The sequence below is a fragment of the Ziziphus jujuba genome, chromosome 6, assembly GCF_031755915.1.
Source record: "Ziziphus jujuba cultivar Dongzao chromosome 6, ASM3175591v1".
NCBI lineage: Eukaryota > Viridiplantae > Streptophyta > Magnoliopsida > Rosales > Rhamnaceae > Ziziphus > Ziziphus jujuba.
The window spans coordinates 11187198-11209209 of NC_083384.1; the positions used below are offsets into that span (position 1 = coordinate 11187198).

General features: G+C 28.6%; 2 protein-coding genes across 2 annotated transcripts; both read left to right on the forward strand.

The window, feature by feature from the left end:
- Positions 1-6699: 6699 nt before the first annotated feature.
- Positions 6700-11404, forward strand: LOC107405517 (vacuolar cation/proton exchanger 3). Its single transcript, XM_048464508.2, has 12 exons — positions 6700-7126; positions 7551-7618; positions 7737-7765; positions 8433-8629; positions 8792-9007; positions 9533-9661; positions 9814-9930; positions 10142-10195; positions 10346-10462; positions 10555-10645; positions 10742-10809; positions 10925-11404. The coding sequence occupies exons 1-11, from the start codon at positions 6860-6862 to the stop codon at positions 10804-10806; spliced, it is 1350 nt and encodes a 449-aa protein (XP_048320465.1). The 5' UTR covers positions 6700-6859; the 3' UTR covers positions 10807-10809; positions 10925-11404.
- A 5441-nt stretch (positions 11405-16845) lies between these two features.
- On the forward strand, positions 16846-21397 carry LOC107430833 (probable envelope ADP,ATP carrier protein, chloroplastic). Its single transcript, XM_016041697.4, has 10 exons — positions 16846-17620; positions 18037-18093; positions 18922-18984; positions 19100-19156; positions 19244-19327; positions 19567-19635; positions 19717-19829; positions 19914-20083; positions 20443-20521; positions 20914-21397. Exons 1-10 carry the CDS (start codon positions 17249-17251, stop codon positions 21029-21031), a joined length of 1182 nt encoding a protein of 393 aa, XP_015897183.2. The 5' UTR covers positions 16846-17248; the 3' UTR covers positions 21032-21397.
- The last annotated feature ends 615 nt before the right edge of the window (positions 21398-22012 follow it).

Genomic DNA, 22012 nt, shown 5'->3' on the forward strand with positions numbered 1-22012 from the left:
ATTTTATACATATTTGGTTATAATCAAGATAATAAATAAATGAATAATAAATAAAATAAAATAAAAAAAGATACTTTTGGAAGGAATTTGAAAAAATAGTATGCTAATACGTAGCATATATGCTTTTTTTATATATATATATATTATATAGAGATATAGATATGCAGCAACATTTAATATTTTATAATATAATATAATAAAAATATTATGTTTTTTGATATTATATTTTTGTATTCAAATAAAAAAAATATCTTTGTTAATTTTCATATAATCATATTTATATATGTAAAAATGATTAAAATATATTTAATTAAGAAAATCATTTATATGCAAATATATTTTACTTATTTGACTTAGTTGGTAAATAAGATAAAATTAAATATTTTATTTGTTTTAAAATTGTTAGCATATGTAATTTTATTAATATTTTGATAGTTATGGATAGTTATATCAAAAATTAATTTAATATATATTTAGTTATATTCATCAAAAATAAGATAATAAATAAATAATAATAAATAAATAAATAAATAATATGTTTTGAAGGAAATTTATAAAAAAAAATAAACTGACATGTGACTCATACAATTTTCTTTTATATATTATAAAGATAAAAGCATTTTTGAGGTCATATTTGGACCCAACGCAAAGTAAAAGTTGACTTTTGCGAGGGAGACTGCCCATCTTTTACCGATATATATTAGAGGACCTCTAACAAATCTAAGATAGTTAAACTATTATCATTTAAAATTGAAAAAAAGAAAATTGTACACCAACCTCCCTTCTTTTAGATATTCTAAAACATTTTTTTAATATTAAATTTTAAAAATTTTAAAATGTTTAAAATACTTTTTTTTTTCCTTGTAACCATATTTTATATTATTTTACAATGCTCTTTTATCTATAATTTTTTATAAAAAATATTATCTGTCATAAAGTGGAATTTGCATATCAAATCACAATTTGAATATTTACTATTAAATAGGTCATTTTTAAATTTTTAAATAAAAATAATTAAATTAGATATCATAATTAAAATTTACCAATTTAGACAATTAATATTATTAATGATTATCTTTTTTAAAAAAAGAATGTTAAATTCATTAATTTTAACAAAATTTGCATATAGTTAACTTAATTAATCATAAAATACTTGCCTCCACATCAACCACTTATGCAGAGTGTCAAAATTATATTTATCCATTTTAATTTTATAATCACTCTAAACTGTCAAGATGAATAAATATGTGAAACGCTTTAATTATTTTCGCAAATAAACCTTTAATTAATATCTTTTAAATATAATTTTTAATTATTAATTCTTAAATTTTGTGGAATCCATTCACATATTTAACAGGTAAAAACTTGATACCTTGTAAGGTAAAGAGAAGTGTTTCTATACCGATGTGGAGACAAGTGTTTTTCTAAGTACAATATTTTCTGAAATTTAGGAATTGGCATTGTTCAAAAGAATAATTTTGAACACGTGGAATCTACATTTCAAAAAACCCATACACACGGAATCTAAGGAAGAAACTTGTAATTTATCCATATATTTTTATATTTGGATGAAGGTCGACAATTGAGTAGTTTTGTCAATGATTCTTACCTCAAAAAGTTAAATAAATCAACAGTCTCAATCTAACACAAAAGTCCACAGGTAGTGTTATAGTTGTCCTAATTAGCAGATAAAGAGGAGGTCACTCTTTTTTGAATAATGTGGGTGCAAAGTTCATTCAGAAAAAAAGTTTGTTCAAATTTTGGTTATTACCCTTTTTTTTTTTTTTTGGGGACGAAACCCAAAAATTAAATTGGTGCACTATAAAATTACACGATTTTCAAAGACTTCTTTAACTTTGATTGAGCAAAATCAACATGTGTCATATGCAAAATGCCAGACATTTTAGTCACCAAAAGTTTGTCTGCTCTTTGTTTGTCCTAACACTTTACAAATCCGGCACGCAACTGTCTCCGTCCAACTACGCGATTTCTCACTGAAACAAGAACAATCGTACGAAACTAAAACTCAATGGTCAAAGATTTGTACGATAAGGTCAGAATTAAAAGGATGCAAAGAGTGAGAAAGAAAATGATTCATTTTCCACTTAACAAAGTTTAATAGTTTTGTCCATGTATGTACGGTATATTACAATTTTGGATTTGAATTTCTATATCAATACGAAAAATAATTTATAAAATTTGATTTGGGATATATATATATATATATATAGTAAGTAGTGGGAAAAAAAAAGGGAAAAACAAAATATCAAAGGAAGCATAGAGTAGGACATGCAGTTTTGTCTTTTTTATTAAACGTCGACGTATTTAATGACCATGAGGTCGGTAAGTATCATATAATTTCATAAAAAAATGATCAAGTAAGCCGTTAAGCCTAAGCCCACAACATTTTCTTTGGAGAGAGGAAGCTTCCAGGAAGTTTCCTAATTTCCCATAACATCAGTACGGTAGGTCGTACGTCTCTCTAAAGTGATATATGATTGATTATGGCGTATAACAATTGCCTCTGTTTCCTCCCAAAAATGACGTCGTTTTCTGACCCCAACGAAAACGACAACTTAATTTGCTTAATTGTAATACCAGACGGAACTCAAGACAACCTCACAATATTCAAACACAGATCAAAACCATAAAAATAAATAAAAGAAAATAAAAATTAAAGAAAAAACATAGTACTTGACCAAAATGCCCCATTGCTCTCTTTTTATGCTTGGTTCGGCATATAACTTGATGGGTTTTGTTCGCATATACATATATTGCTTTTCTAAACGAAGTGAATACATCAACTTTTTATAATGGTCTTTGGCTTATATTCGTCAATGCAAAAGCAAAAAGCTTTGTAAGAAAGAAAATCTTGTAACCTCACTTTGTGGTTCTTCATGGGTTTCCGTGTGTTTGTTTACATATATATATATATATATATATACATATAAAGTTAAAAACGATTTGGTTTTCTTCTAGAAAGAATCGAAGAGAAAAGATTTGGGAATGAGACAAATGAACAATTTTCATAAAAAATCAATAGCTTTTTTTATTAAAAGTAGAAGAAGCAAAAAGAAAGTCCAAGAAGCATTTAATTTTAGACTAGCTAGTTAACAAGAATGTTGGACGTAAATGGTTTCGGCATGTGAAACATACTCGTTTATTAACCATTTTTCTTTTTTTATCCGTATGACCGGTCTCGGAGAATTGTACTTCAAAGTTCAAATAATTAAGATTCCTTTTACGTTCGAAAGAATTGTCTCATCTCAATTATTAATTAATTTTTATTTTGGTTTTAATTAATTCTCATGAGCTAGCCGGGGAATATTATGAAATCGTGCATTAGAATATACTAATTAATTAATAAACTTTTTACTGACTTTTTGATTATTGAATAAATACCGTGCTTTTTGAAGTCTCTATTTTTTTTTTATTTTTTTTGGTGAATATGCTTTTTGAAATCTTGAAGAGAGACAGGTTTGTCAATCATAGTTTCTTTGGATAAAAAAAAAAAGAAAAAGAAAAAGTCTCTCTAGAAGGCAACTTTATTAATTAATTACATATATATATATATATATATATATATAATTTATATGCTAATCGTTCATTTATAATTTTTTTGACTGCGCTCTTTCACTTTCTACAGAGTATTTTACTGCGGAAACATAGCTCTTAGTCGTTGTAGCAGCAATATTTGTGTCAAGATGATATATAATTATGTTAATTAATTTATTAATTGACAAGTTGAAATACATATAAAAATATATCTAAGTATTTAATTTATAGTACTGCAAAAAAAGAAAAATGCTTCATTTATTTATTGGATGCATTCGATGAAACTCATTATTTATCACTTGTTTCTCAGACAAATGATTTGAATTTAAATCTTTTTATCCTCAATATTAAAAAAAAAAACAATAATTTAGGTGCTGTATGTTAATATATTAAGTTTTAATTTTTTTGTATAAATTATATGTAATTTGTTTATTTCAATTGTTTGTGAATGATAATTAGAGGTAGTTAAAATTTGTTTTGTTGAACACATTAATTGAGTACAAATGTGAATGAAGGAAAAAAATACAAAAACTAAAAACCAATACAATTTTAAATTGCATTTTATTTTTAATTTATTTTTTTATTATATTTATAATTAATAAAGATGTTTAACTATCATAAACTAGCATTAGCAAACAATTATTTACAAACGGTGCTTTAAATTTATCACAAGATAAATTGAAGCATAATTATAAGGGGAGGTCCATGTTATAATTTTACCGATACATGATGGCTTTATGCTGGACTTCTTATAAAATAATAATGATAGCACAGCAAAATAGTTATTTTCAAGGGACAGTAACAATGATTAGATTAGAAAAGATGAGCGAAATTTCTTTTAAAATAAAAATAAAAATGAGAAGGTGATATAATTATTTTTCGATTCAGAAGAAATCTTTTGTAATATTAAAATAATATAGAAATAGAAACACATATCAATGATATTTTCCCCTAACATAAAATATCATATAGAAATATAGAAAGACCATGGCACCAAAGTTTGAAAGATATGTTTTACTATTTTATACATATAAATATGTTCGGTGAACCGAAAGATGATCTGTCACTTTCCTAAATACTACAAGTTACCCATAGCTATTAAATTGGATAACCTAACAATTAACTGATTTACAAATTATATTCATTTAATAATATATATATATATATACACATGTATATGATTGTCTGGAAGAAGGTAACTCTGGATAGAAATTAAATAGTAAAGGTATGAAATGACTGGTATACACGCCTCAAAGAAACTAACCTGTATACATCTTAAATATCCAATTATTTTTTATTTTTATATCAGAATGTGGGCCAAGGGCCAAAAAATAAAAAATAAGAAACTAAATTAGAATATCACGTGAATTTGCTCGAAAACTATACAATCAATCAGTCAGACTTTTTTTTTGTTTTTTGTTTTTTATACTTTTATTTTTGTGAAAAGTTCGAGCAAAAGTTTTTTTTTTTTTTTTTTTGGTGAATAAAGTTTGAGTAAAAGATTTACTTATGAACAAATTGGCAGCTGAAGCAAATAGGCCTTTAGATAAGACACGTCAGAATGACATGAGCTCAGGGGCAGAGTCAATATTTTAGGATAGGGAAGGGAAATAAAAGGTAGTATAAATTTTCAAAAATTATAAAAACTATATGCATTATCATTGTTTAACTCTAATTCAGTCATGTATATCATGCACAAATAATTACATAGTAATTCTTAGTAAAATAAAAAATAAAATTCACTAGATATTTTTTTTTAAAAAAAAAAAGCAAAATACTATATAAGTTTATCGGCATAAACAAATTCTTAACAGAAATATATATAAAAAAAAATAAGTTATATTTATATTTTTTAAATTTCAGGCATTTATAGTAAGAAAAATATGGTTTAAAATAAAAATGAATGTAATAATTAGAAATATACAAAATGTAAAGTTTTTTTTTTAATGTTTTTGGCATATAATAATAAAAATATGGTTTAAATGTAAATAATTCATTCTGGAAAAGGAAAATTAAAGAAGATTGCATAAAATAATATATATATATATATATATATATGGCGGGAAGCATAAAAAGGGTAATGGAAGGGATTTAACACTATTAATCTTGCATTAATTATGTAACATTTATGGTTAAAGGATGAATTTAGTGTTAATTTTCTTTAGCATTAATTATGTAACAATTAGAATTCCTAAAAAAAGAGGAATTTAAGATTCATTTAACAAACAATTTAAAATTTAAAGTTTACTTGACGTGATTAACCTTCTATATAAAGAAAGTAAACTTTAAGTGTGTGCGGGTAAAAATCTTAGCTTTTTTTCTTAAAATGATTTATTAGTAAAGGAATCCAAATTTGGCTGCCCCCACTAAATTTGTCGCTTCTTTGATGACAAGGACAAACACTTTGTTATAATTCGGATCTATATTCCTAGAGAAAGAACATTGCAAGAATTTTATAAGTATTACTTTTTGTAAACACCAAATTATTTATCAATTAAATAGGTAAAAAATAATGGCAAGGCATTGAAATGATGAAACTATTTGAAATCTTATCCAGTCAAATTTGATTAAATTTAAATGAAACAAATTTATAATCTAAAAAAAATTGATAAAAAAATTTGGAATGAAAATGATAAAATTCCTCTTCATTTTTAAAAAGTATTTAGTTTTTCACTATATTTATTTGCATGTTCTACCAATAATAAATTCCACTTCATTTTTAAAAATAATTATTTTTTCACTTTATTTATTTGTTAGTAATTTGAAATGAAGTGTTCATATATCATTGATTAACATAAATGGACATATATGAAAAGCAGAACAAAAGATCCGAATCACAATATGGTTCCCATTCTTGTCACTTGGACCCTAGGCTTCATTTTATTTATTTATTTATTATATATTATTTTTAAATCATTTAATACACATGATATTGATGAGATTTTTCTATACTTATCTAATATTTTAAAAATAAATTTATTTTTTTGGGTAATAAAAAAACTAGTTTGATATGCACAATCCAGAAGAACCTTACAACAACAACAATAACAACAAAGAAAAAATAAATAAAAAAATAAATAAAAAATCTCAAATATATATATATATATATATTATATGAAGCTTCCACGAAGCTGCAAATTGAACTTCCCTATTTAAAGAGTTTCACTACCAGTCTACTCTATCTCATCCCGAGTGAGCTAGGCTTTTCTATACCTTTGTGCAAAGGAAAACAAACATCGACTTCTCTCTCTCTCTTTCTCTACTTTCAACCAAGTTAATTTGCTACCAAAAAAGGAAAAAGTTAATGGCTTCCAACCAAGAAGCATCGCGTCTAGAAAATGGCAATCTCAAAGGTCTAAGCAGGGAGATCCGCCATGGCCGAACAGCTCACAACATGTCATCCTCTTCCCTTCGAAAGAAATCTGACCTGACCCTTGTTTCCAAAGTTCCTTGTGGATTACTCAGAAAATTTCTTGCTAATCTTCAGGAAGTCATTTTAGGGACCAAACTCTCTGTTCTGTTCCCTGCTATTCCTCTTGCTATTGCTGCTCAATGTTATGGTTTTGGAAGAGTGAGTGTTTATTAAAATAATTATTATTATTATTATTATTTTTTTTTACTCTATATAACAGTGACTTTTTGAATTTATTTATTTGAAATATAAATAACAATTGACCATTCAATGAAGGATTGTTTAAATTTGGTTTTCAAAGAAATGGAAAATGAAAATCATTTTTTTTTTTTAATCACATATGCTTTGTTTTCTTTTTAATGGGTTGTTTTGATTGTATTTATATATTACAAATATATGATCATTTTTGGATTGGATTCTGGTAATGAAGGTCGAAAACCAATATGAGTTTGATGGAATAATTCAGTTTCTGTGTGCTGTCAAATAAGAATATAATATATTTTTTAAAAATTTTTAAAATTTAATTTCATGTTATATTCTCTTAAATTAATCATAACCCTTGTGATCGTTTTGCTGTAAACAGCCTTGGGTTTTTGCGTTGAGTTTACTTGGACTTACTCCACTGGCTGAAAGAGTCAGCTTTCTCACAGAGTAAGAAATTAATCTCATTATACCTTGTTTATTATCGATTACATTCTATTTGGAATATCGGAAACAAATTAGCAAATACTAATTCATTTTCTCTTTCATGGTGGTCTAAAAATTCCAGACAACTTGCTTATTACACTGGTCCAACAGGTATATCTACTATTTAATTATCCTTTTTTGTTTTTCTAAATTTTTTTTGTGAGTGGTTTCTCTTTTCTGTGAGATTATCATTGTTTATGAAGTTTGAAAATAAAGATCTGGAAAAGTCTGCGTTCGTACTAAGTACATGATACAACATGTGCAAGTGAATAATTTTCTGGTTCTTTCAACTATTTAAACCAAATTTCATAGTTATTTTTTTGAATAGTTTTAGCATCTAAAATATTCGATATTTTGTTCTCATCGATGTCTCCTCCAGATTCCTCCTCATCTCTTATATATATATATATATATATATTATTTCTTTATATCTTGTAAAACGGCAGGGTTTTGTTCCAAAGGCCAGCGGTGTTAGACAGATATTCAAAAGAAAAGGACCTGATTAAGAAAATAAAAATAATAAAAAACAGTAAAAGACAGACCAAAAAAAATACAAAAAAATATCAGACAGACAGACCTTCTTTTGACTTTTCTCCTTTCAAGGAATTTGTTGGAACATCACTATTAGAGTCCTGACACTTCATTATTAGGATACTCGCCGTAATAGATAGCAGTTTCTGTTTCTACTTAATATTAATTATTTGAATTATTTTATTTGATTAGTTTAATTAATTGTTTGGATTATTTTTTAAAATATTTTTAATTTTTTAAATTTCAGTGGGGGGACTTTTGAATGCGACATGTGGAAATGTGACGGAGCTGATAATAGCAATATTTGCACTCAAAGAAAAAAAAATAGCCGTGGTTAAATATTCCCTGTTGGGTTCCGTACTCTCCAACCTTCTTCTGGTTTTAGGGACCTCTCTATTCTGTGGTGGCATTGCCAATCTTGGCAAAGAACAAAAATTTGACAGAGTAATTAATCTTTCTCTCTCTCTCTCTCTCTCTCTTTCTTATTTATTTTTCTTACAAATTAATTAAAAAATAATTAGTAAATAAAAATTAAAATTTTGATTGTAATTAATTGATTAATATTGATTTTGTTTGTTTTTATGGTTTTTGCTCGTGATTGAACAGAGACAAGGTGATGTGAACTCTCTGATGCTGTTGCTGGCATTGTTGTGCCATTTGCTGCCAGTGCTGTTTGGCTTTGCTGGAACTTCCACAGCCGTTGACGCTGCAAACTCTACACTCCACTTGTCCAGAGCCAGTAGCATTGTTATGCTCATTGCTTATTCTGCTTATCTCGTCTTCCAATTGTGGACTCACCGCCAATTGTTTGAAGCTCAAGAGGTATTTATTTATTTAATTTTTTTAATAATGCAAAAAAAAAAATATATATATATATATATAATATCATTACTTTAATTATTATTTTTTAATCGTTGAGTTGGGAGATTCCAACTGGGTACTGTAACAAGCAAAATATATATATATATATATATTTTCCATTGAATTGAACTACCTTAAAAGAGACATTTCGTTACTTATTTTATATTAAATACTCTTTGACATTTATACATAAATATATAAATACATTTACTATATTTATATAAAGGACAATGCTATGTGTCATAATGTTGAACCTAAAGATTTTCCTGGACCCGAACAAAAACGTTGCCTTTGCCACAAGTTTTGGTCTCCAAGGCAGTACATGACAGCGCAAAATTAAAATATCTGGGTGAAGCAGTACATGAATGGAAATTAAATTAAAAGACATAACATTAATTAGTAGTAAATGATATATGTTATATGGTTAATTAAACTTAGATAAATTAATTAACAATATGTATATGCACTTTGTTATAAACTGGACAGGATTCCGATGATGACGATGTTAATTCGGAAGAAACTCCGGTGATAGGTTTCTGGAGTGGATTTGTGTGGCTGGCAGGGATGACCATCATCATAGCTGTGCTGTCTGAGTATGTAGTGGGCACAATTGAGGTATATAAGATTTTCATGTTCAAATTCTATTAACATATGAGAGAATATTTTTGACATTTATAAGCATAAAAAAGACATAAAATCAATTTTACATTGTCTTTATTTTATTGCAAAATTTACTCACAAAAAAAATTCATTGTCTTCCTTTTCAGGACGCATCGGATTCTTGGGGTTTATCTGTCAGTTTCCTTAGCATAATCTTGCTGCCAATTGTCGGAAACGCAGCAGAACATGCGGGGGCAATCATATTCGCTTTCAAGAACAAGTTGGTAAGTAAACCAAAAAAGATCACAGTAAAAGTACTTTCACGAACAGTTTTTTTTTTGGTTTTAATATTCGCTTTCAAGAACAAGTTGGTAAGTAAAACAAAAAAGATCACAGTAAAAGTACTTCCAAGCACAGATTTTTTTTTTAATAATATCTAACTTTTTACATTAGAAAATTTTGCTGAATGGAGTTTTGGGTTGGCAAAAATTGCAGGATATATCATTGGGTGTTGCTTTGGGTTCTGCAACTCAAATTGCTATGTTTGTGGTAAGGATTTTATACACACACACACACACACACACACACACACACACACACATATATATATATATATAATATAATTAAAACATTGGACCTAAATAAATTTATATGTGTGTGTTCAATGTATGCCATTAATTTGAATATGAACTCTCTCAGGTTCCATTGTGTGTGATTGTTGCCTGGATAATGGGTATCAACATGGATCTCAATTTCAATCTTCTTGAGACCGGTTCTCTTACTTTAGCTATAGTTGCTACAGCTTTCACTTTACAGGTAATTAAAAAGATTGAAATTATATCACTAATTTTTTATTTTTGTTTGTTGTATAAGTTTATGATTAAGTTATTATTCATATTAATTTACAGGATGGAACTTCTCACTACATGAAAGGATTTATTCTTTTGCTGTGCTATGTTGTAATTGGAGCTTGCTTTTTCGTAAACAAATCTCCACTCAGTAAGTAATTATATCTAATTTTAATTAAAATATGTAAACTAATTAAAATATGTAATTAATTATATCTAATTTTAAAATGCTGATTATTTCTCTCAGATAACCGAGCAACTATCAGCAACGCGGTACCTGGAATGACAACTGAACCAATCTTCAGAGTTTAAAATGTAAGATTGAGCTAAACTTAAAATTGAGTCCAATAAGTTACTTTGGTATGTATATAATATAGTTTTAAGAGAAATAATAAATTAATTAATGGGTTATTAATTTTTTTTTCTACAGGCTTCAATTAACCCTTTAGGGTTGATGATTCTGGAAGTGTGGAAAAAACCTGCAGAGAAAAGATTGGTTGCATTTGTTATTCTTTCATTTTGACTGGAGTGGCCTGTTAGAAAGCTACATGATGATGAAGTATTTTGCTTTTGCTCAATGATCCAGAATGATTATCAAATTGTCTTTCAAATTTGGTAACATTCATGGTGAAGTCGATAATTAGGTAACTTGATGAAGACAGGCAACTATATCTCATCGTTATGCTATCTATAAATATTTTGGAGTGTTTTTTTTTTCTCTCTTTTTTTTCTGAAAAAAAAATAATCTAAGTTCTCTTTTAGCTGGTCGATCATGTTGTGCCAAGTTTAGTTGTGGCACATAAGCTTAAGGTTAATATATATATATATATATATATATATATGTATATGTGCTTTTGTAATCGAGTTATATATCAATAAATGGAAGATGTTGCGGGTTTGGGTTTGCCAATTTTCCTTTGGCGTCGAAGCTAGCACTAGCACCTATCAATATTAAAGGGAAAAAAAAAAAAAAAAGGAAAAAACAAAGAATTGAGTAAGGAGTTCAAAAAAGATACTCAAAAGAAAAACAGGAAAAAGAAAATTGAAGATCAAGGCCAAAAAAATACAATGTAACTTGCAATTAAAAACTATCAAAAAAGAAAAAAATTGCAATTAGAAGAAGAGGTTGTGTGAAATTTAAGTAATGCAACAAAACATTAATCATCGCGGATCAAATAAGAAGTAGGTAGTTAATGAGAAGATAATTATTTTTTATTTCACTTTTTAAAAATTATATATATATATATATATATATATTATATTTTTCACTTTTAATTATATATGTTTGAAGGTCGAAAAAATTATATGTTTGAAAGCCTTATATTTTTAACATTTCCAAAAAGGGAAAAAAAAAAAACTATATTTTCTGTCAACTATGCAATGATAATAGTAAATTTGATCTTTGCACATGGCTGGATGTAGACCCATCCGGCAGGGATAATAATTGTGGTCTTGGAAGAGATTGCAACCATTTTCAAGAAGAACCAAAAAAACAGAACTAATGTTGTAGCTGAAACGATAGCAGGAGCGCCCTCATGTCTTTCAATTCATGCACACTCTTACCACCTTACATCTTTCTTTCGCTTATTAGATTTGGGGAGTAGAATTTCATCGACATAAAGATTGAAACTTTAAATTCAGAAATATATATTCAATGTTTTTATCATCGAATCAAGTTTATGAATAAAATGAATACTAAAGTTGAATGGGAAAAAACAAAATAGAAGTATTATTTGTGTAGCAATTAATACGTTGAACATATGGACAAATTTGAACAAAAAGAACAATAAATTAAATTTTCATTAAATCATTATTCTTGACCAACCAAATAGGCTCCAACAAGATCACATATCACAATGAAAATCCATATTTGGAGTTCTCATTTAATAAGATGATGAACTAATGCGACTGGGTGTATTTTTAAATAAGCAAATTTATGACAATTAATATATATATGTATATATATATATATATATATTTTTGCTAAAAATAAGCCGTAAGCCTGGCAGCTTTGAAACATCCAGTGTTGACCACACTGAGAGACACGAAAGCACAGGTAACGCCAGTTGGTGAAGTGGCGTTAAGCATCTAATTTGCTATCCTGGTTAATAACCATCAACTTTCAACACCCTCACCATATATATAAAGATTTTGAAACTTTCATTAATATAAATAAGTCAGCAAAAAATATATTATATCTTCTTTATTAAACTTTTGTTGTTTTATTTATCTATTTATTTTTTTGGTGAATAATTTTTGTTTTTCTTTGTTTGGGCGGATATATATATATATATACACACATGTTTGAAGGTCGAAAAAGTATATGTTTGAAAGCCTTAAACTTTTAGCATTTCGAAAAAGCAAAAAAAAAGAAAAGAAAAGGCCTTTATTTTGGTCAACTGTGCAATGATAATAGTAAATATCACTTGAGTTGAGAGAAAGTTGCTCATGGCTGGATGTAGAGTATTCTGGTCTTGGACGAGGTAGCAACCATTTTCAAGAAGAACCAAAAGAACAGAGATGATGTCACTGAAACGATGGCAGGAGGGCTCTCATGTCCTTCACTTCATGCACACTGACACTCTCACCACCTTACATCTTTTTTTCACACTTTTTTCTTTTTCTTTTTTTGTTGGGACGACGTTAAACTCATTAGATTTGGAAAGTGAAATTTCATAGGATAAAGATTAGAACTCTAAAAATCTATTTGGAAAGTGTTAAAGTTGAAAAAAAAAAAATTTTGAGATTTAATTTTTTGGGATTCAATTTTTGAAAATTAATTTTTTTTTTTTTTGTTTGGTAAGTAATAAGAATGTTGGGATTTATAAGTAATTAAATTTAAAAATATATAATAAATTAAGATTATTTATGTATTTTAAAAAAATTTCAAAACTAATTTATCTGGAATTATCAAAATGACACATATATATATGGAAACAATTTTCCCATATATGTTCCTATATTTGTGGGAATCTAATTTCCTGAACCCATACTTTTCCACCTTACAATAAACATCCAAACAAAAGAAAGTTATCACTTTTCTAACGAAATTACATTTCCACTAACTTTACTTCTATCATAACATATTGTAAGTTTTAAAATGTATTTTCAATAATCTAACTACCGGACCAAATTTATGTATCCAATGAATACTAACGTACAATGTGAAAAAACAATCTAGAAGCAGTATTCGTATAAGCAATTAGCACGTTAAACATATGGTATATTTGAAGTTTGGAATTCATGTGGAATATTCTTTAAAAAAAAAAAAAGAAACAATAAATTAATTTTTCATTCAAGTGGAATATCTTTTAGTAAAAAAGAACAATGAATTAATTTTTCATTAATTAGTTGTTCCTGACCAACTAGATACGCTCCAACAAGATTACACAACACAACCAAAATCCATATTGATTTCTCATTTAATAAGATGAAATAGCTATCCCGCTTAATACCCATCAACCTTCAACATCCAAACCATATATATAAAGATTTTGAAACTTTCATCACTATATATTAAGCTTAAATAATTCAGCAAAAATTATATTAAGTTTAAATAACTCTAATTTGTAGACTCACTCGCTCTCCATTTGAAATAGGGAATCTATATATCTTGTTTATTAAACTTTTTTCCCTTTTTTTTTTCCCTTCTTTTTTTTAGGTTTGGACGGTTATATATCTATTTTATTAAATGGTAGCTCGAGTGATTTTGCTACTTCAAAGTGCTCCGGTTTCAAGAAAATCAATCTTCGATGAAACCCAAACACAAAGGCACTATTTGACAGAGTTGATCTCTATAATTAATTAAACCAGAAGCTATAATGAAGATTTTCCAAACATTAGATTCGGTAACCCCGGCTCTATTGTTGAAAGAAAATTAATAATATTGGGAAATTCCCCAAAGTATAATTGGGGGTCTAAGTTTCTGGATCAAACATTTAGGCCCAAGCCTTCCCTATACAAATAGAACCAAAATATTTGGGCTATGGCATTTGCAATGAACCCACTTGAGTGTCCAATTTCTTAACAGTCCGATCTCAAGCGCAAACAAGCTCTCTTAAGTTTAATCTGATAATTTACTGTTGACATCAAAATCCATGAATACCGTGAAATTTGAATTAAAATCCAAAAATTCTATCATTTACATTGAGAGGGCTCAATTTTACTTGGTCTTTGTTACAATTTGCTCATTCTCATATATTATTTCTTCTTTCCAAGTATATAAGTTCCACTATTATATTTTTCATCCGCTGTGTATTCACAAAGAAATTCAATTATTGTATAACCAATTCGAAAATTAATTTATCCTAAGATTAATATTACTATTTCTCACTATATTTTTCTTCATGTTAGTTGAATATAATCAATTTTTTTTACTCAAAAAAAAAAAAAAAACCATAGCTTTTGATTCATTTTTCAAGTACCACAATCCCCACAGGAAGTCTTGCTTTTATTGGATCCAAACCCATTTTTGTATCTTAGGGCCCAAACCATTTGAATGACGTCTTCCATTTGCATAACCTTTTTCTTTTCCTACACGCTCACTTATTAACAATATATATATAATATCATTTTTAATAGATTAATATTACAAACATAATCTAATCTATCAATATATATATATATATATATATATATATTTTTTTTTTTATCTCAATAACATTACAAAGGTATTTATTAATACTATACATATTATTTGATTAAATTATATTTAATAACACTTATTTTTTTGAAAGTTTATTTATCCATTTTTATATTATATTAATATACTAATGGATTAAATAGTGATATATATATTTTTTATAAATATATTGGTAAACTATGTAATGTTATTTTGTTTTAATATTTTGTGTTAATTTACATTAAACTTGTACAAGCACTATTCACGATTTTCATCAATTCCAATAAATTTTTTGTTGGAAGATTATTGGAAAATGTCGAAGGACAAATGGTGGTCTTCCAACATGCTGTTGATAGTTTTTCCCTTTTTATTGGTTTTTATTTGAATTCTCGTTTTTGCTTTTTTTATTTTCAATAAATGTGTGTAAGATTGAAAGATTTTGTTTGATTAAATCATCCTATCAAGTATAATTTAATTTGTTAAATGAGGTTATTCATGGTTTTGATACACCAACTCATTTCCTGTAAATTAAAACTGTTGTAACAATAATAATAAATAAAAAAATAAGTTTATGGGTGGCAACCATAACATTTTAGTAGATTAAGACCCTTAAATTTTAGCGATGAAAGAGAGTTCATTTTTAAAATAGAAGATTTGTTAGTCTTTGTTTTATTCAATTTGTCTAAATTATTGAATTGATAGAGGTACAGAACATTTGACTAACGTTGAGATGAAATCTATCAAACATTCAAACAATATTTAATGAGCAATGCAGTAGACATCATTTAACTTATTAATATATTTTGCAACAATACAAAAATTATTATTTAATTAATTAATATATTAATACAATTTAAAAATAAATAAATTAATATTTAAAAGGATAATAATTATAAAATATAAATCGATTAAATAATATATATTTTTAATAAATATATTAATCGATTAAATAATAACTATAGCATTATATATATATATATATATATATATTTAATACTATATTGATGAATATATATATCTTTGAAACTACAAAAGTGCTTCTTTCCACGCTACCTAAATTGCTCTTTATATTGCATTTCTATACGTGAAATAACTAAAAGCTCTTTAATTTTTTTTTTTTTCCATTTACATATTTAAAAAAAATGTTTGTCTCTCTTTTTTCTTTGGGTGAATTTTTGTCTCTTTTATCTCCTCCTTTCACTGCTTTTCAAATATGTCTTAGCTCTTTCTCATGCTCTTCTCCATCTAAGCAAACAACAATTCACCACTCCAAGCTCCAGAAAGAGGCAAATTTTCTATTTGATTTTGTTGAGTTGAAAAAATCATCGATTTATATATATATGTATAGAGATCTTTTTGTCTACCATTTTCGGGAAGAACCACCTTAAGAAAGTTCGTCAACTTCCAGCAGTCTTTCTTCAGATATATGGGCATGGCAGAAACATGGTCAGAAACCCATCAAAGAGCCTAATATATGCGAGGTGGGTTTCCAGAAATTATTTCAAAAGGAAAGGAAATAAAATTGATTGTTTTTTAATAAAATATGTAAATGAAAAACAAAAAAGGAAGGGATTTTAGTCATTTCACCTAAAATTGCAGTGTAAAGAGCAATTTAAGTTGTGTGAAGCGAAGCACTCAAATAGTAAAGATGATTTTGGTTACTTAAAAGAGCAAAAATGCACGCCCTTTTTAAAAATATCCACTACATTCCAATAAAATGCAGCGCTTTATAAAATGGCCAGGCAGGTTCGTTCCACCGATCTTCAGCATTTATTATTTTTCAGTTAGCGTGACAAATGTGAAAATTATTTAAATACACACTTACCTTTTTTAATTATTTTTATTTAATTTCTTGACAAAAAAAATTATTTTCATTTTAAATTTTGTTTCTTTTATATGGAAAAATGAAAATCATATATAACCAGTCAGATCCCTTCTCGGGAATCGTGACAAATATATATATATATATATATATTTTTCAACAAACCTGGGAACTCCAATTCACACTCATAAACGACCGCGTTTTTACTGTGCTCTCCCTCTTTCTGTGTTCTGCAACCAAACTCTAAAACCACCTTCGGCTTCCTTATCTCTTCGCATAAGCTTTCTTTGCGGTTTTAAGGATTCAAAACCATGGGGGAAGAGAAAGCCGTACTTTCATGGCGTAATATGCCAAGCCTAAACGCATCACGTTGCGTTCTCTTTGATACCACGGACCACCGCGAAGCGCTCTTCAAGAACACGAGGCTTTGCCTCAATGGTGTTGCCGGAGGTAAAGGTGGTGGTGGAGGCAGTGGCATTCGTTGTAATTTCGCCTGCGTTTCGGTGGCAGAAAAGAGAGAGCTCAAAGAGTTCGAGCCCACGCCATCTCAGCTCTTGAAGCATCCTTTGGCTATTCTCGCTCTTGTTCCCAAAGATGTCTCGCTCTTCGCCGCCGGAGCTATTGCCGGCGCCGCTGCTAAGACCGTCACGGCTCCTCTCGACCGTATCAAGCTTCTTATGCAGGTTTTGGTCGATTACATTTTCGTTACAATTTGAATTTGTAGAATTTCCATTTTCTGCTATCTTTTTCATTTCATCGCAGTTTTCTATTTATCAAATGATGAAAAAACAAATAAAATAAAATCTCATTTTATATTTATCCGAAGCTATATAAAACTCAGAGATTGTGCTTGCTAACCAGGTTTAAGTATTCGGAGATTCTTATTTTCTGTTAGTTGCTTAATGGTTATGAAAAATGACGGATGGAAATAGAAATAGAATGTTTGAAAAATGGTTATGAAAAGCATTTTTCTTTGTTAAATTGATAAATAAAGTTAAATTCTGATAGGAGTAACAATGGTTATAATTAATATCCATCGTCTACTATACTATCTCAATTGGACTTAGACAGTAACAGTTTATGAGTTTACTATTTGCAGACTCATGGGGTGCGAGTTGGTCAAGAAAGTGCTAAGAAGGCAATTGGCTTCGTTGAGGTATGTTATGGTTGGTCACAGACAATAGATTTTTGTAATTCCCTTAAATTCATGTTTTATTTATTTTTTATTTATTTTGTTTATTTTTTTATTTTTTTATGACAAAGCTCTTCTCATTTTACTGATCCCAAGTATTGTGATCCATCTCTACTATTTTACTGCTTTCTATTGAAAGAATCTCATGTGTGTTTGTCATTCTTATGTTTCACACAAAAGCAGCTTATTTCCTTGATGGAATGGGAAAACTGATAATAGCATAAATTTAATAAGTATGTTGTCAAAATTTGATGAAGGAAGTTTATCAGATAATCTCTCTATTAACCTGCTTATAGTTTTGATTCATGTCCTACTCTGGTTCTGCACACTTTTTCTTTTGGCCTTAAAACCCAATTTTATATACCGTGTTACAGGATTCAGCAGACTTTGCTGCTTGATCTTTATCTTGGTGATGATTAGGCATTTTCGAAGTTTCTGGCTGATTCATCCGTTTTTCTAGTTGTTAAAACCTGCTGATGCTGCAGAATTGTTAAAAATGAAAATGGTTAATGGATAAGTTTCCATTTTAAAGATAATAGATATTGAGGAAAAAGAAGACTGATAGAATCCTGTTCTAGAAAATCCAGTTAACTAAAAATCAGTTCAGTTATCTATTATGACTCTAACTGGCGTTTTTTTTTTTTTTTTTTTGTTTTGTTTGTAGTTGTTCAGTCATACCCTAATTAGCTCTTGATTTACACGCATGTTAAATCTTACTATATATTGAAAATATTTTCTTTAGATGCATGACTGACTTCATATTTTATATCTAAATGACTGCACACCATGCAGGCAATAACAATGATAGGGAAGGAAGAAGGAATAAAAGGGTATTGGAAAGGCAACCTCCCTCAGGTTTGTTGCATATAGAATTCTCCATCAACATTTCAAAATTTCATCTTCCCAGTTAATGTTTCTAAGGATTTACCATGGTACATCCATTTTCAGAGTTTCTTTTGAATTTTTCCAGGTGATTCGGATCATACCTTATAGTGCCGTGCAGCTTTTTGCATATGAAACCTACAAGGTAATCCTGTAACCCATATTCTGGAAACCCTCACTTTCAGTATAATTTGTATGTGGCACTAAATGTTTTACATTTTTGCATTTATAGAAATTGTTTAGGGGACAAGATGGAGAGTTATCTGTGATTGGAAGACTTGCGGCAGGTGCGTGTGCAGGCATGACATCCACTTTTGTAAGTGATGCAATAGATTCCACAAGTTTTAGTTCATAAATTTTCTTCCCAGCCCTCAATTGATTTGCATTAAGTGTAGCATCCAAGATTATGCATTTCTTATGCATTTCTCCTTGTCCTCTGCTTTTAAGCATTGGTTTGTGTTTAGTTATTTATATTGTTGAAAAATGTGCACTCGTATCACTAATTTTTCATCCTATCTGGCATGTTTGACTTTCATGATTTTTGCCTCTTGCTAGATAACATATCCACTAGATGTTCTGAGGTTACGCCTAGCAGTTGAACCAGGATATCGTACCATGTCTGAGGTATGGACTGGCTTATTATTTATATTAGTTATGGCAGGATAATCTTTCCATATAAGGTGGGTTTCGATTTGCTGTTTCCAGGTTGCATTAACTATGCTGAGAGAGGAAGGAGTAGCATCCTTTTACTATGGTTTAGGACCTTCTCTTATTGGAATAGCTCCATATATTGCTGTAAACTTTTGTGTTTTCGACTTGTAAGTGCACTAATAACTGTTTTTATTGTCTGTTAAGAATAATAGCATAATAACTTCTTGTAATATGTTTAATGTTGATGACAGAGTGAAGAAGTCTTTGCCGGAGAAGTTAAATAAGAGAACTGAAGCTTCTCTGGTAACAGCCTTGGTGTCAGCTTCACTAGCCACACTCACATGCTATCCTTTGGATACTGTAAGAAGACAAATGCAAATGAGGGGCACACCATACAAGACTGTTTTGGATGCCTTTTCAGGTAAATTACGCCACTAGTTATTATAATCACCATTAAATAGTATCTAAGCCAATCCACAATAAGCTGCTTCTGACTTCTTAGGTAAACTTAAAGGATGCACTTAGTTTTGTGTGTGTCTGTAATGGTAGTTCTACTTCTTTGAGTCAGTTAAAGTGCTGCTGAGTTTAGCCAAACCATCACGGTTTACTTGGATGTGTTAGGTTATACAAGCAAGTTGAGTGCTGATGTTCACAAAATATTTGTGTGTGTATGTGCTTGTGTATATCTGTTAATAATATCCCTATCCTAGCCATTTGTTGGTTTGGAAGGCAGATTTTGGATCCACACTCATTTTATCCGTGCTTATCTTGCTGCTGCAGGAATTGTGGCTCGTGATGGAATTATAGGTTTATATCGGGGATTTTTGGCCAATGCTTTGAAGACCCTACCAAATAGCAGGTTCACATTTGTTCTTAAGTTCACCCACCTTTCACTTTATAATAATTGGTAATTGGTTGCAGTTGTGAATGCATTGGTTGGGATACTGGAAATAATTATTCTGGTTTGCATATTATTCAAGCATGTAGAAACTTAACTTTGTCTTTAATATTTTTCAAAACGCAACAATGGTCTATTTGTATAGTACGGAATAACAGACATTTACTTGTATAGTTTTTCTTTGTTGTCTTTGGATTTGTAAAGAATGTAGCCCTCCTCAATTCTTTGCTCTTTTGTGTCCTCTCTGTATCCCAACAATATATTGTTTCACATATTAAGTTGGCTTCATATCATGAAATATTTGCTACATAACTTCTACCACACCTGATTGACCAACTTTTTCTGTAATGCAGCATTAGGCTTACCACCTATGATATTGTCAAGCGTCTAATCCTAACCAGTGAAAAAGAGCTTCAGATGATTAAGGAGGAGAATCGCGATAAGCAACACCAAACTGCTGGTACCCAATGAGAAATTTCGGTGTCATCTACTGCTTCTAAGCAAATTGTTCTTTAGGTGATCAATCTTCCATCAAAAAGCTCCAAATACCATTATTTGGGGGAACTTAGTTTTCCACAGGAGTCCCTGCAATGAGATTCTTTGAGCTGTCCATGGGACAAGGTCCCATGGACTTGTTTTGTAACAATACTCGTATTATAGTTCTAGGTATTTTGTTTTGGGCACATGGTATTATAGTTCTAGGTAGGCGGCCAATTTTTTGGGGACTTGGTGGTCCATCAACAATCTTGTATTACATTTGTGGAAATTTTGGAATTGCTTGGTAAGTATTTTTACTGCCGAGTTAAAGGGTATCATAGTTGGTAATTCGTTCTTGTATTTCTCTTCATCAGATATCTCAATCCTCTCTGGATAAACTACACAACGAACTTTCAAATAGGACACTGCAAAATTATATTTTAATTACTTTTTCAAGCTTAAAGAGCATTATCTAAATTAAAATGATAAACCTTATAAGGTTTCATCTTAACGATGCTTAAACTATCATATTGTACATTATGCAGTGTCTCAGCTCCCCCCAAAAAAAACAAAAAAAAGAGTACTCAATTTTAATTTGATAAAATTCTTTTTTGAAATTATAATTTGAACAATAATATTTTAATATATATATATATATATAAAGTCAATTTCAAATAATTTTATTTTATTTTATTTAATAGATAAAAGTAAATTTAAAATTTTGACATATAAAAATTTTATTTAAAAAAATAAATTAATTAATAATTAATAAATATAATTTTAAATTTTAATTCCTATACAATCAAGAATTAAAAAAGAAAATCTTCACGTGAGGATGAGTTGATTATATACATATATAACAATTAATAAAGCCATGATAAAAGGATGAATTTGATTTACGTCATGACAGGATTTCATTATCAAATTAACATATATTATTTTTATTTATTTATTTATTTATTTTTCTGGGGGACT

What these genes read in the sequence shown, in the direction of transcription:
- LOC107405517 (XM_048464508.2), top strand. Translation starts at nt 6,860, where the DNA reads ATGGCTTCCAACCAAGAAGCATCGCGTCTAGAAAATGGCAATCTCAAA. An exon ending in AAGAACAAAAATTTGACAGA is followed by an intron (nt 8,630 to 8,791) that starts GTAATTAATCTT and finishes GTGATTGAACAG; the next exon opens with AGACAAGGTGATGTGAACTC. An exon ending in TCGCTTTCAAGAACAAGTTG is followed by an intron (nt 9,931 to 10,141) that starts GTAAGTAAACCA and finishes CAAAAATTGCAG; the next exon opens with GATATATCATTGGGTGTTGC.
- LOC107430833 (XM_016041697.4), top strand. Translation starts at nt 17,249, where the DNA reads ATGGGGGAAGAGAAAGCCGTACTTTCATGGCGTAATATGCCAAGCCTA. An exon ending in GTATCAAGCTTCTTATGCAG is followed by an intron (nt 17,621 to 18,036) that starts GTTTTGGTCGAT and finishes TACTATTTGCAG; the next exon opens with ACTCATGGGGTGCGAGTTGG. An exon ending in AAGACCCTACCAAATAGCAG is followed by an intron (nt 20,522 to 20,913) that starts GTTCACATTTGT and finishes TCTGTAATGCAG; the next exon opens with CATTAGGCTTACCACCTATG.